The sequence below is a fragment of the Chiloscyllium punctatum genome, chromosome 40 (genome assembly GCF_047496795.1).
Source record: "Chiloscyllium punctatum isolate Juve2018m chromosome 40, sChiPun1.3, whole genome shotgun sequence".
Taxonomy (NCBI): Eukaryota; Metazoa; Chordata; class Chondrichthyes; order Orectolobiformes; family Hemiscylliidae; genus Chiloscyllium; species Chiloscyllium punctatum.
The window spans coordinates 33,233,363-33,248,048 of record NC_092778.1 but is presented as its reverse complement, the minus strand read 5'-3'; the positions used below and the strand labels follow the sequence as shown (position 1 = coordinate 33,248,048).

General features: G+C 41.5%; 1 protein-coding gene across 1 annotated transcript in view; it reads right to left on the bottom strand.

Moving 5' to 3' along the window:
* The window catches only part of usp31 (ubiquitin specific peptidase 31), a 140,578-nt gene that overhangs the window by 8,210 nt on the left and 117,682 nt on the right, over positions 1 to 14,686 (bottom strand). The window contains exons 10-15 of the mRNA XM_072559509.1: positions 14,381 to 14,458; positions 13,822 to 13,951; positions 13,303 to 13,422; positions 10,811 to 11,036; positions 10,253 to 10,411; positions 659 to 814 (exon numbers count right to left, since the gene is read on the bottom strand). Of these exons, the coding sequence (XP_072415610.1) occupies positions 659 to 814; positions 10,253 to 10,411; positions 10,811 to 11,036; positions 13,303 to 13,422; positions 13,822 to 13,951; positions 14,381 to 14,458 (869 nt within the window). The remainder of the gene's footprint in view (positions 1 to 658; positions 815 to 10,252; positions 10,412 to 10,810; positions 11,037 to 13,302; positions 13,423 to 13,821; positions 13,952 to 14,380; positions 14,459 to 14,686) is intronic.

Genomic DNA, 14,686 nt, shown 5'->3' with positions numbered 1-14,686 from the left:
TGCACTGGCACGCAGATATTGATGCTTAAGTTCAAGTTCTGGAGTGGAACTTGAACCTACAACCTTTGGACTGAGGTAGAAGTGCCACTCATCATCATAATATCTAATGAATAATATTTCCCAATTGCCATTACATGTACTGCATCCCGCACACAAGAAAACATCACATGAATTAAGCAATGTTTATCATCCATAACTTAGTGCGAAAAGGCTACCCTATAGTATAGTTTTCTGAAAATGCATTTTCTTTGTAATGCATAAAAAATGAACACCATGGCTACCTGCGATCAGTTTTCACAAGTTAAAAAACTCAGTATTAATTGAGACTTAACTTGAGAAGGCATGATTAATCAAAAAGTAAGCAAATACAGTCTGTGAAAGAAGTGTTCCAAATGACAAATAATAGTAAATAACGTGCCTTAATGCCCACATCAATTTTAAACAATCCCACTCCCTCAAGCAATTAGTGAAAGAGACATTCCTCTTTTTGGATATTTAACTATGGGGGAGCTTTGAGAATTTGACAGAGAAGAAGCAAAAAAATCAAACTTGTCCTCTATCACTCCTTTTTGACCCAGTTCCTTATATAGTTAGAAATTAAAACATCTTGCAAATATCAGGCTGGGAAGAGGAGAACAGGAATATACATAGATGGTACCATCATCCTGATCGCTTCGGTCCTGTGTAAATTCCACAGATTCAGAAAGTGAGACAAGAGATGTCCGGCGTGATGATGCAGTGGAAGTGATGCTGGGCTGCTTGCTGCCTGTGAGGCGATTTATCCAGTGTTCACACAGAGATGAGCTGGTAGAGCCTGAAAAACATTATCACACATCAATAAGGGAGTATAATATAGTTACACATAACCAAGCACTGGGGCATGGTAATGTGGTGGTGATGTAATGTTATGCAGTGATCCAATAAATCTGGACGCTCAAGCTAATGGATCCAAATTCCATGATGGCAGTTCAAATAGTAAAACCTGAAAGTCTCAGCAATTGTGACCACTGTAAAATTACTGTTCTTTAGAAAAGGAGTTCTGCCATCCTTTCCTGTCTGGCCTACCTAATTTCAGACCCACAACAATATGGTTGACTCTTAAATGCCCTCTGAACTGGACCAACAAGCCAATCGGGCACAGACAGCAAATGCTGGTCTTGCAAGTGATGCCCACAGCCCAAAGAATAAATAAAGCAGTGATCAAAATCAAACATTTTCAAAAAGACAGCTGATTCTCTAGACAGCACAGTTGTTACGTGTACTTCACATCTGTGTTCATTAGAAGCCACAAGCTTTCAAAGCTTCACTCCTCCTTCACATAGCTAGTGAGTGAGGAAACATCGAACACTGAATTTATAAGATCAAAGGTTCATACAACTGATGCCAATGTATTGAATTAACCTAGATGGCTGTTATGTCTTTAATCAGTTAGAATGGAGAAGCAGGTTTCGATTGATTAACATGTAAATCCTAGAATTTTTTTCAAGTCTCTGCCCAGAGATAACTTAAAATTATATCAGCATAAAAGAGGTAACATTTCACATCAGACAATGCATTTTAGGTATGAAGCCTTGCTTAAGAGTCTGTGCCTTAACCTGGAGTCAGAACAGTTTTACTTCCAAAGTAGGAATTTATAAAATACCACATTGACTGACCGTCTACAAAAATATGTGCTTTTTTAACAAAATTGAATGTACCTGCAAATGCAAATTCACCCCATAGATGTATATGTGTGTGTGTATGTGAGGCAAAGAGAGAGGGTGTGTGTGTGTGTGTGTGTGTGTATACGCACGTGCGAGAGAGGATGTGTGTACACTCTTCAAAGAAAATGTGTGACAGAGTATGCATGCATGTGAGGGCGTGTGTGTGTGTGCTTGAGAGAGAGGGTCTGTGTGAGTATGTGCTGGTTGTGCAGCCTCTACTCTTTTTGATATATATGAACTACCTAAGATAAAGGATAAAGATACAAAATTTGCAGGTGATACAAAGCAAAAAATATACTGAATGATAAGGACAGCAACCAGCTTCTAGAGGCTGTATATGTTGATACCCTGGAGCATGAACAGCTGCAGCAAGACTTCAGAATTAAATTTAATTAGAGTGTTTAAAAACCTAACAAACACAAAAAACAAAAATAATGAAAATGAATTGAATGAATTAAGTTTATTGTTGAACAGAAAAAAACTTTTAAACAAAGTAGATTTTTATTTATTTTTTTAAAAATTGGCTTTAAGTTGTGAAAGCATGTGCAGTTTGGAAAAAAATGGAGGTGAGCACATGCATTTGGAACTTTTCCACTGTACAGTGTCAGCAGACATGTCAGAGGGCTTAACTAGAGAAATAGAAATATTAAAGTTAACAGAGAAGTAGGAAGAATACACTTTGATAGGAAGAACAAGGAATAGTAAAAATATCCTAAACTACAGGTTTAAGAGTATAGGAGTTGGGAGGTCATGTTGTGGCTGTGCAGGATACTGGTTAGGCCACTTTTAAAATATTGTGTGCAATACTGGTCTCCCTATTGGAAGGATGTTGTGAAACTTGAAAGAATTCAGAAAAGATTCATAAGGATGTTGCCAGAGTTGGAGGATTTGATCTACAGTGAGAGGCTGAATAGGCTGGGGCTGGTTTCCCGAGAGCGTGGAGGCTGGGGGTGACCTTATACAGGTTTATAAAATCATGAAGAGCATGGATGGAGTAAATAGACATGGTCTTTTCCCTAGGATGGGGGAGTCCAGCACTAGACGGCATAGGTTTAAGGTGAGAGGGGAAAATTTTCAAAGGGACTTAAGGGGCAAGCTTTTCATGCAGAGGGTGATGCGTGAATGGAATGAGCTGCCAAAGTGATGGAGGTTGGTACAATTACAACATTTAAAAGGCATCTGGATGGATATATGAGTAGGAAGGGTTTAGAGGGATATGGGCCAGGTGCTGGCAAATGGGACTAAATTAGGTTAAGATATCTGGTCGGCATGGATGAGTTGGCCTAAAGAGTCTGTTTCCATGCGGTACATTTCTATGACTCTAATACAATTTTAATGGGGGCTCAGAAACAGAGAACTCAGTGTGACATTCATAGGAACATAATAACAGGAGGTTGCCATTCAGCCCCTCAAGCCTGTTCCACCATTCAATGAGATCATTGCTGATGTGTGGCCTAACTCAATACAGCTGCCTTTGACACCTATTCCATAATACCTTTCCTTAAATAAATTATCTAACTCAGAGTTAAAATTAGCAACTGATCCTGCATCCATTGCTGAGTGTTGAAGAAAGTTTCAAACATCTACCAATCTGTGTGTAAAAGCGCTTTTTAACTTCTCTCCTGAACAGTTTGACACTAACTACACCCCCTGGTTCTAGAATTCCCAATGGAAACAATTTACTTTTACCTCCCCTGCATTTTCACGCTAATATCTTGAAGACTTCATACGATTGATGCGAATGTATTGAATAAACCTCGATGGCTATTATCCTCTAACCTTCCAAATTAGACAGAAATGGGCCTAACTTGTATAACACCTCCTTATAACCTAACCCTGAAGTCTAGGTATCATCCCTCTATTTCCTGAAGTAGCGATTTCCAAAACCGGTAAACATGGACCTTCAGAGTGGTTAGCGGGAATCTTTCCCCAGGGCACGTTTTCATAAATATTTGATGAAAGCAGGATAAGTTTAGAAGGCTGTTAAAAAGGGGAATGTTAGAGAGAGAAAAACCAATTACAGATTATTAAATCTCAATAAAACATTGGTTAGGTCTTAGCCCAAATGTAAATTAGAAACATAGAAAATAGGAACAGAAGTATGTCATTCAGTCTTCAAGACTGCTCTGCCAGTCAATATGATCATGACTGATCATCTAACTCAGTACCATGTTCACACTTTCTCCACATACCCTATGATCCCTTTAGTTCTAAGAACTCTAACTCCTCTTGGTAACATTCAATGTTTTGGCCTCAACTACATTCAGTGCAAGAGAATTCCACAGGTTCACTACTCTCTGGGTGAAGACATTTCTCATTTCAGATCTAAAGGGCCCACCCAGTTCTTAGACTGTGACTGTGCTCTAGACTCCCTGGTCATCAGGAACATCCTATCTGCATTACCCTGAATTTTATAGGTTTCTATGAGATCCTCTATCCTCTCCCAATTCTTCTAAACTATAGTGAATATAGTTCTAACTAATCAAGTCTCTCTTCATACATCAATCCTCTTATCTGAGGAATCAGTTCCTTCATTGCCCTGCCTCCATAGCCAGTCTCTGATAAGACAACCAAAACTGCACATTATACTCCAGGTTTATCTCACCAAGTCCTACACAATTGCAGCAGGACATTCCTGCTCCTGTATTCAAATCCTCTCATTATGAAAGCCAACACACCATTTGCCGTATTCAATGCCTGCTGCACCTGCATGCTTACTTTCAGCTCTGATGAAGAGTATGCTATCTAGGCTCGAAATGTTAGCTTCCTCTCTCTTCACAAATGCTGCCTGACCACTGTGATTTCCAATACTTTTTGTCTTCAGAGCTTAGTTTCAGTGTCTGGTATACAAGGACACCTATCAAATTGAGGTGGTGAACCAGAAGCAATAAGGATTTTTTAAAAAAATGCAGTACATAGTTGTGATCTGGAAAACACTGTCTGAAAAAATAGTGGAAACAATTTTAATGGCAACTTTGGAAAGAGAGTGTGAGAAATATCTGAAATGGGAAAAAAAAAAATCAGGGCTACAGGAGAATAACTAATTTATACCTCCACTAATACGAGTCTGACTGGCTGAATAGCCTCCTTGGATCTGTTATCATTGCACAATTCCCAGCACACATACTCAAAGTTATATTGCATGAGAAAAAGATTCCCTCCTTCAATCACACTCATTAGAATGCTGTCTTGGATCAGCATAAACTGTGAATAAAGACTCAAAAGGTTTGATTTATTTTAAATATGACAACAATAGAAGTATTTAAAATGATCATTTAACTTCCATCATGTGAATCTATGAAAAGATAACAAAAGCAACCTTTTTCCAGAACTGACTGGAACAAAGGGCAGGAGAAATCTCTTCACACAGAGTTGAAAGACTTCGGAATTCACTTCCAAGGTTAATCGTTAGTAAGAAACTGTTAACATTCCAGGCTATATAGGCTAGGTGCAAAAAAAAGGACATTAGGATAAAGGTGAATTAATGCAATTAGAATCTTTTCTCACGTGGAAGGTAAACACAAACACAGACTTCCATGTTTGTTTGGTTAGTTACAAACAATTTCACAATCTACCTGCAGATGGCTCTGTTCACTCAGTTCCTGAACTGGACTGAGGTAAAATCAAGGACAAAGTGAGGACTGCAGATGCTGGAGAGTCAGAGTTGGTAATGCGTTGCAGTGGACAAAACACAGCAAATCAGGCATCATCCAAGGAGCAAGAGAGTCAATGTTTCGGGCATAACCCTTCTTCAGCACTGGAGGGGGGGAAGGCAGCTGAGAAATAAAGGGAGGTGGGGGGGGGGCGCGGGGCAAGGTAGGTGGGATGGTGATAGGTTGATGGGAAATGTGGAGCAGGTAGGCGGGAAGAAAAATGGACAAGTAGGACAGATCAAGAGGGAGAATCTGAGTTGGAGGGTTGGAGTTACTGTGCTTCACCAAGTGCAAAAGGGTGTCAGCTGAGCGAGGGAACCAAAGGACCCGTCGGAATATGGTTAGAAAAAGGGTTAGAAAAACTGGCTACCTAACGAAGGATCAGCGGTCTAAAAGTTTGTACTTCCAAAAACACCTGTTGGATTATAACCTGGTGCTATGAGATCTTTATCTTAGATAAAGGGGGTCATCATCTGAGGTGTTGCAGGAAACACTTTATTTTCTGGGAGACCAATCCCACAGAGTTTTTGTAGTTTTATGACTTTTTGTGGAAGTTTTATATTTTATGTTTATTTTTGTAGAGTTTTTTGATATCTTTATACTTTCCAACTTAATAGTTTATTGGCAGTAAACTGTACAGTGAAGGCACTAAACCCTCATTACTCCACAATGGCCCTTGGGGAACTGAACAGAGATAAGTGATTTTTTTGCTGTCAGGGACAACAAAAATCTTCATCTCCCTGCCATTAATTGGTGACAACACCAAGGATGTGAGTTGCATTTGGGGATTGTTACTGAAACTATCTTGTGAAATAAAAGGTTGAAAAAATTTTTGGATAACATTTTTATAGAAATCTGAAGAAACTGCTGTAAGAGTCACATTTCTTTTCTGAAACTTCTTTTGCCAGCTCGTTTCAACATTCCATCTGGTTGTTATTGATCATGTTTCCTCCAAAAAGGTTCTGAAAGGAAGCCTCCATAAGCACAGAGACTGGTTCAAACAAACATCTGCACCTTATTCCCACATTAAGCTTCTCTCTTTTAAATCATTAATTTACAAGATCCAGGCCTTATTGCTTTGGCTGGCAATTTTTGCCTATCCATAAATGCCCAGAGGGGAGTTATGAGTCAGCCACGTGGCTGTGGGTCTGAAGTCGCACATAGCTGAAAATGTGTTGCTGGAAAAGCGCAGCAGGTCAGGCAGCATCCAAGCAGCAGGAGAATCGACGTTTCGGGCATGAGCCCTTCTTCAGGAATGAGGAAAGTGTGTCCAGCAGGCGAAGATAAAAGGTAGGGAGGAGGGACTTGGGGGAGGGGTGTTGGAAATGTGATAGGTGGAAGGAGGTTAAGGTGAGGGTGATAGGCCGGAGTGGGGGTGGGGGCAGAGAGGTCAGGAAGAAGATTGCAGGTTAGGAAGGTGGTGCTGAGTTCGAGGGTTGGGACTGAGACAAGGTGGGGGGAGGGGAAATGAGGAAACTGGAGAAATCTGAGTTCATCCCTTGTGGTTGGAGGGTTCCTAGGCGGAAGATGAAGTGCTCTTCCTCCAGCCGTCGTGTTGCTATGGTCTGGCGATGGAGGAGGCCAAGGACCTGCATGTCCTTGGTGAAGTGGGAGGGGGAGTTGAAGTGTTGAGCCACGGAGTGGTTGGTCCAGGTATCCCAGAGGTGTTCTCTTAAACGTTCTGCAAGTAGGCGGCCTGTCTCCCCAATATAGAGGAGGCCACATCGGGTGCAGCGGATGCAGTAAATGATGTGTGCAGGTGAATTTGTGCCGGATATGGAAAGATCCCTTGGGGCTTTGGAGGGAAGTAAGGGGCAGAGGTGTGGGCGCAAGTTTTGCATTTCTTGCGGTTGCAGGGGAAGGTGCCAGGAGTGGAAGTTGGGTTGGTGGGGGGTGTGGACCTGACGAGGGAGTCATGGAGGGAGTGGTCTTTTCGGAACGCTGATAGGGGAGGGGAGGGAAATATATCCCTGATGGTGGGATCCGTTTGGAGGTGGCAGAAATGAAGACGGATCATACGATGTATATGGAGGTTGGTGGGGTGGTAGGTGAGGACCAGTGGGGTTCTGTCCTGGTGGCGATTGGAGGGGCGGGGCTCAAGGGCAGAGGAGCGGGAAGTGGAGGAGATGCGTTGGAGCATTTGAAGTCACACATAAGCCAGAACAGGTAAGGACAGCCGATTCCTTCCCTAAAAGACATTAGTGAGCCAGATGGATTTTTACAACAATCAACAGTGGTTACATGGTCACCATTAGACTAGCTTTTTATTCCAGATAGGCAATGAACCGCAGACCACTGCATTCAGACTCAAATCAAAATTTACTTCAGTAACTTCACTTCCACATAAGATTCCAAGACTAAATTTTTAACCCAAAAGTAGGGAATTGATTTTCACAAGTAATAAGCAAGGTTTTGAAATTCAATCTCTCATTTTCAGAGTTATCAGGTTGAAGGCTATTCCCACCAACCCTGCTTGCCAAGACTTAACATGCACAGACATGAGCACCTGAACAATGTGCCAATATCTGATCAATCTATCAATGAGTAGATTTGTGTGAGGGCAAGAGGACTTCAGCAGTGAGCAGATGTTAATGAATGTGTTTAGATTTCTTCAGCCAATAGTTGGCAATTGACTTTTACACAAGATCTACTGTTACTCAAGAATGTATGGTGTTTACAAATATAATGCATAGAAGCATGGAATTACCAACAAAGATATAAAACCCACAATATTTCAATAGCCTTATAAAAATATAATTTTGCATTTTCAAACATTTGTACAAATTATGAATTAGCCATTTGGAAATTTGAACCAGCTCTAATATTTGATAAGATCATGGCTTATTGGATTCTGATTGATACAGTCATAGAGTCATACAGCAGAGAAACAGACCCTTCAGTCAAATTTGTCCGCGCTGACTAGGTATCCCAAACTAAACTATGTTTGGCCAATATCCCTCAAATCCTTTCCTGTTCATGTACCTGTTCGAATATCTTTAAATACTGCAACTGTACCTGCCTCTACCACTTCCCCTGGCAGTTCATTCTATACCTGCAACTCTCCAAGTGTGAAAAAGTTGCCCTTCAGGGTCCTATTAAATCTTTACCCTCTTACCTTAAACTTATGCCATCTAGTTTTGGGCTCCCCTCCCCTGAGAAAAGACCTTGGCTATTCAACTTATCTATGTGTCTCATGATTTTATAAACTTCTATATGGTCAGCTCTCAGCCTCCCTGCTCCAGTGAAGTCCCAGTCTATCCAGCTTCTCCTTATAACTCAAACTCTCCAGTCCCAGCAACATTTTGTACATTTCTTCTGTATCCTTTCTAATTTAACAACATCCTTCTTATATTCTAAAGGTGGCCTCACCAATGTCTTGCACAGCCGCAACATGACATCCCAACTCCCATACTCAATGTTCTGACCAATGAGGGTAAATGCCTTCTTCACCATCCTGTCTACCTGCAATGCCACTTTGAAAGAACTATGAACCTGCACACCTAGGGCTCTCTGTTCAACAACACTTCCCAGGGCCTTACCATTAACTGTGCAAGTCTGCCCTGGTTTACCTTACCAAATACAATACCTCGCATTTATCTAAATTAAACTCCATCTGCTACTTCTCAGCCCATTTGCCCATCTGATCAAGATTTCATTGTACTCATAGATAACATTTTCACAGTCCACTATACCACCATTTTAGTATTGTCGGCATACTTATTAACCATTCCTCCTATATGTTCATCCAAATCATTGATATAAACAACGAACAACAGTGGACTCTGAACTGATCCTTGTGGCTCACCACTGGTCACAGGCTCCTGGTTCGAATAACAACCCTGTACCACTACCATCTGTCTTATTTTAACATGATCACCTTTCATTTTGCTAAACTCAAAAGGATACAGACCCAATCTGTTTAACCATTTCTCACAAGGTAACACCCCAATCTCAGGTATCAGTGAAATGATATATTGCTGAATTACTTCTGATGTAATTACACCCTTTCTTAAATAAGGAAACCAAAACTATACACAGTAATTCATAAGTGGTCTCTCTACTGCCCTGTACAACTGCAGAAAAACATTCTACTTGAATATTCTATTTCCTTTGCTATAAGCAACTTTATTCAATTTGCATTCTTAATCACTTGCTGCACGGCCATCCTAGCTTTGTGATTCATATATCAGGACAACTGAGATCCCATTGAATTTCAGTTCTGTAATCTTAAATCAAGTGAAAGGGAATCTAGCTAAAGAACATTCATAAACTCTTACAATACCATGTTACACAAATATGTTACAAATGCAGTTTCTTCAATGCCATGATTCATTGCCAAACCTCCACTTCACAGCTTGTTCTACAAAGGTGAAGAAACCCAAACTGACAAGAGGACACACTTTCATCTTCCACACAAACAATCGCCCTTAATCTATCAAAAGATCGAATTAGTCTTTTCCTTTAGTGTTCGGAACTGCATACAGCAAATGTTTAATTAGCCAGCCTCTATGGGATCAGGAGTGCGCCAGTTGATCAAGAAGTCCACATAATCAATGTAAAAACACACACAGAGTAATAGAAAGGGCGGCACGGTGGCTCAGTGGTTAGCACTGCTGCCTCACAACACCAGGGTCCCAGTTTGATTCCAGCCTCGGGCGACTGTCTGTGTGGAGTTTGCACATTCTTCCCGTGTCTGCATGGGTTTCCTCTGGGTATTCCGGTTTCCTCCCACAGTCCAAAGATGTGCAGGTCAGGTGAATTAGCCATGTTAAATTGCCCATCATGTTAGGTCATTAGTCAGAGGGAAATGGTGGGTTACTCTTCGGAGGGTCGGAGTGGACTGGTTGGGCCGAAGGGCCAGTTTCCACACTGTAGGGAGTGTAAAAAAAAAGTTACCTGCAAGAGAGCTGTTTGCTGACCAGGAGGGAATAGCACTTCGCCGCTGGTAAAACAGAATGTATGCGGTCTGCTTGCAGACATCATCTTCCAAGAGCTGCTGAACATCACTGTCATCAAAACAGTACCAGAGCCCATCAACAGAGTTCTTGCAGTAAGCTAGGTAATAGGATGGGAAAGGTGCTAGTTAGTCATAATCAACAACTGTGCGTAGTGAAAATAACATCATTAGTAAATGAAAGTCAGCAAATTAGATCAGTGAAGGCAGAATGTCATCACAGCTGTACAGGAAGAGTTGGATTCACGAACTTTCCACAAAAAAAGGCAACAAATTAATTTGGTGGGCAGTGTTAAGCCTAGTCTGCACACATCCATTTGAAAAACTTTGGAGAACTCTTGGATCTTAGAAGTTTTGTTTCCCCTAGGAAACCAGTGGCACCTGCACAGCTTTAAGAGATATATCCACTTGAGTAAGAGACAGATTAGGATGATGGGCCAAGGACAAAAGTAGAGCAACATGAGGCTGGGTGTACCACTACTTTGCAGTGGAGCGCCTACCTGTGTAATGCCCTCCTTGCATGGTGCCATGATGATTGCACACCGCATACAGATCATAGAGGTAGTCTTCAGGATCCCTGCCAAGCCCATAGGGCCGTCTCCATGGCGACCAATGAGAAGGAAGGCTCCAGCTGCTCTGGCTGCGTTTTACCACATGAGGAGTCATGTCCAGGCCAGTGAGGGGGAATTTCACCAAGTTCTGTAGTTTGGTCCTTTTATCTCCTTCCTGATGAGAGGGAAGATAGAGAAAATGTTCACTTTAAACAAAAGATACGCAGTTACACAGTGAGCACCAGATCAATGCAATGAACCAAACATAGAGAGTTAATTTACAAATTTTCTTGAGGGCTGCTTTCTTATTTTGATGGCAACATCTTCATATTCACAAACTCTTATTAGATGATTCAGTCATGTCATAACACAGAAGATAATACTGAATCTTTTTTTCTCGGTTTTCTTTAGATAAGATAACACAATTGCCAAAAATTGCATACACATACACAAATAAAGAGACCACTCATCCTGCCCTTCCCGAGTAGCCACCTATTGCTTTTGTACAATCTCTTGCCACAGAAAATTCCTTCACGGGGTCAATAACTTGCCTCCAAACTTTATCTAGCAGTCTCTCAAGAGGCACTTCATTAAATGCCTTCTGGAAGTCCACATAAATATGATCCATAGACATTCCCCTGGCTATTACTTTAGATACTCCTTTAAACAATTCATCGAGGTTTGCCACATTAGATCTAGTATTTGCAAATTATCTCAGATCAGCTGAAACTTTTCAGGGTGTTCAGTCACTCTATCCTTAATGACAGACCTTGGCAAATTTCTGCACGAAAAGATTAAGAACACAATGTTGACTGGGATTTTAGCTGTTCAGAATTTAAATACTAGTTTATTGCCCAATATTTTGATAATGAAAGATTCCTGGTACATTCTTTGAAGTTCCTAAATAGATTTTAACTTCCATTGCAGTTTTTAATTATTTGTCCAATTTATTAAGTGTATTTTCATTTTTTTTAAATTAGATTCCCTACAGTGTGGAAACTGGCCCTTCAGCCCAACAAGTCCACACTGACCCTCTGAAAAATAACCCACCCAGACCCATTTCCCTCTGACTAATGCACCTAACACGATGGGCAATTTAGCATGGCTAATTGACCTAACCTGCACATCTTTGGACTGTGGGAGGAAACCCACACAGACACGGGGAGAATGTGCAAACTCCACACAGACAATTGTCCAAGGCTGGAATTGAACCTGTGTCTCTGGCGCTGTGAGATTGTCAGAAAGGTGTTTATCCCAAAATTAAAATCTCTAAAGCACCAGCATCATTGGTAGGGATTGAATATGTTTCCAGCAAGCGACTGATCTTTGCAACAGCTCTCTTTAACCTGCGGTCTGCAGAAAGCTTTGCCAAAACTATGTTGGCATCCACTAAGCCATGGCGTTCCAGCTCCACCATGGACCCAAAGTGCTGCATCTCAGCTTCGGGTCAATACGGCTGTTACTGGAGGTGGGGGGGTGTTGGTGATGGTTACTAAACTTGTTGACTCCTATCCTTTGCCCTCAGCCACTCGTACAAGGAACTGGAGTCACCCCAGATTCTTTCACCACTTTGGTAAGACGAGTAAGCTAGCCAGTATATAGGTAACTGGAGCTAGGTCAGGCAAAGCAAGCTTCTCTCTACCCTGCACCAGGCCTCTGCCACCATTAAGATGGCTCCACTTGCCAGGCCTTGGCTTTTGCATCCAACCTCCTGACTAAAATTCAGATCCAGTCCCAATGGGCAGGCACTCACCTCCCTCCTGTATCTGAGTGATGGTTGCCTGGGGACAACTCTGTTATGCTTTCCTACATGCCACAAGATTGGTCAAAATATCTCCCCCAGTCACAGGTTCTACATCTTTCACATTGGTCACCCTCAAATATTCTTGGGCATGAAGCTGCAAGCCAAACAAGGAACCTTAAATTTGGACACCAGAGCTGTCAGAACATGCAAAAACATTTTATTTCTTATTCATTCATGGGATGCAAGTGTTGGGTGCTAAAATGTACCTCATTCTGAATCCTTTGGATAGTTCCCTTTTCTCCTCACCAGTACGCACCATTTACCCTTGGAACTCAGTCCCACCTCCTGACTGACAATGTGCAGGTAGCCATTACTTAGACGTGCTGACTGAGAGCAGGGCACCAGGGTATTAAGAATGGTTTTCTTCTGCTCATTTATCTACCACTCCAGGTATTTTGAGTGTAGATGCAAACACACAGCTGTGTGAAACCGTGGATGTTGTGCACAATAAATAACAAATTCTGTATAAAATACACACTGATACAAAGTAGCAGACTTACTCTGACTCACAATATTCTATATAGATCACCCATCCTGACTAAATTATCAATGATGTCCATTTCTTCTTGCTCAGCTTGAATGGAATCAAAGAATAAACTATGCTTTCACTTCCTCCATTCTCCTTTAAAGCACTTACCTGCTTAAAGCGTTTCAAGTGGATGATAAGAACATCAGGAAGTGTCCACAAGCTCAGTTTGATACTGCCCTGCTGAAGCTGCTTACAATGTGGGCAGCGCCAGGCATCATCTGGTGCCAGCTGTCAACCAACGAAACATAATCAAAAAAGGCACTGCACATTCAGAATCTAAAATAAGATAAGAGCATAGGAACAGCAGCAGGTCATTCAGCCAAACCAGCCTTGTATGATCAATCTTAAATGTGAAATCAGCATTTGCACTAGTTATAAAACCTGCAATGCTGCAATCTGCTTTAATCCACAGAATTATAAGGTTGCTTTTCGGAAGGAGGTGCTTTAGCTGCCTCAAAGTTACAGGTTCAACCATGTTGACACTTGCAAACACAAACAACCCACAGTAATTTTACAAGCATTGACTAAAAGCATCACTGGAATTTCAAACCATGTTGTTCCTGTCACATCATGTGTCCTCTCACAGGCACACTGCTTTATCGCAGCTGGTGCTTGTGCTGCATTTACCTGTTCTTCTTTGGTGTAGAGATGAAAGCACTGGGATAAAGTGTAGGTCTGAGGTTGGTGATGAAGCTGCTGCTGCTGGCGAACGCTCTCAGAATCTGGCACGTACTCATCTTCAGCACTCCCAAACAAGCTGCAAGCCAAACAAGGAACCTTAAATTTGGACACCAGAGCTGTCAGAACATGCAAAAACATTTTATTTCTTATTCATTCATGGGATGCAAGTGTTGGGTGCTAAAATGTACCTCATTCTGAATCCTTTTCTCCTCACCAGTACGCACCATTTACCCTTGGAACTCAGTCCCACCTCCTGACTGACAATGTGCAGGTAGCCATTACTTAGACGTGCTGACTGAGAGCAGGGCACCAGGATATTAGGAATGGTTTTCTTCTGCTCTTTCCCACACATACACACCCAATGAAATTTAAAAAGTCACCAACGATCCTGCTCAATAGCTAAGTTTTGACTGGATTAGATTGTCAGTCTGCCTTAATGCAAAGGAAGCTTTGGACAGCAGTCAAAACAAAAGCAAAAGCAATACAATTAGTTTACATTGCTTACTATTCTTTTGTGTCTCGGTCCCACTCCACAATTATCTTAACATGCTGGGGTCCACCAGGTCTGCAAGATTTCCATGCTCTGAAAAGATACATCCAGTTTAAGTCACATCAAATAGACATGCAAATATTAAGACTTGAAAATATTTTGGCCCAAATTCTTCCTTAAATAGTTTTAGGGTGAAGACCAAGCTTCATATGGTGATAGAAAATTTGAAAACTCAGTTAGATTTAGCATTGAATTGTTACCTCAATGCAGCTGAGTCCTGGGGCTATTCCAATGTAGCATTTAAGAGTAAACTCTGGATAG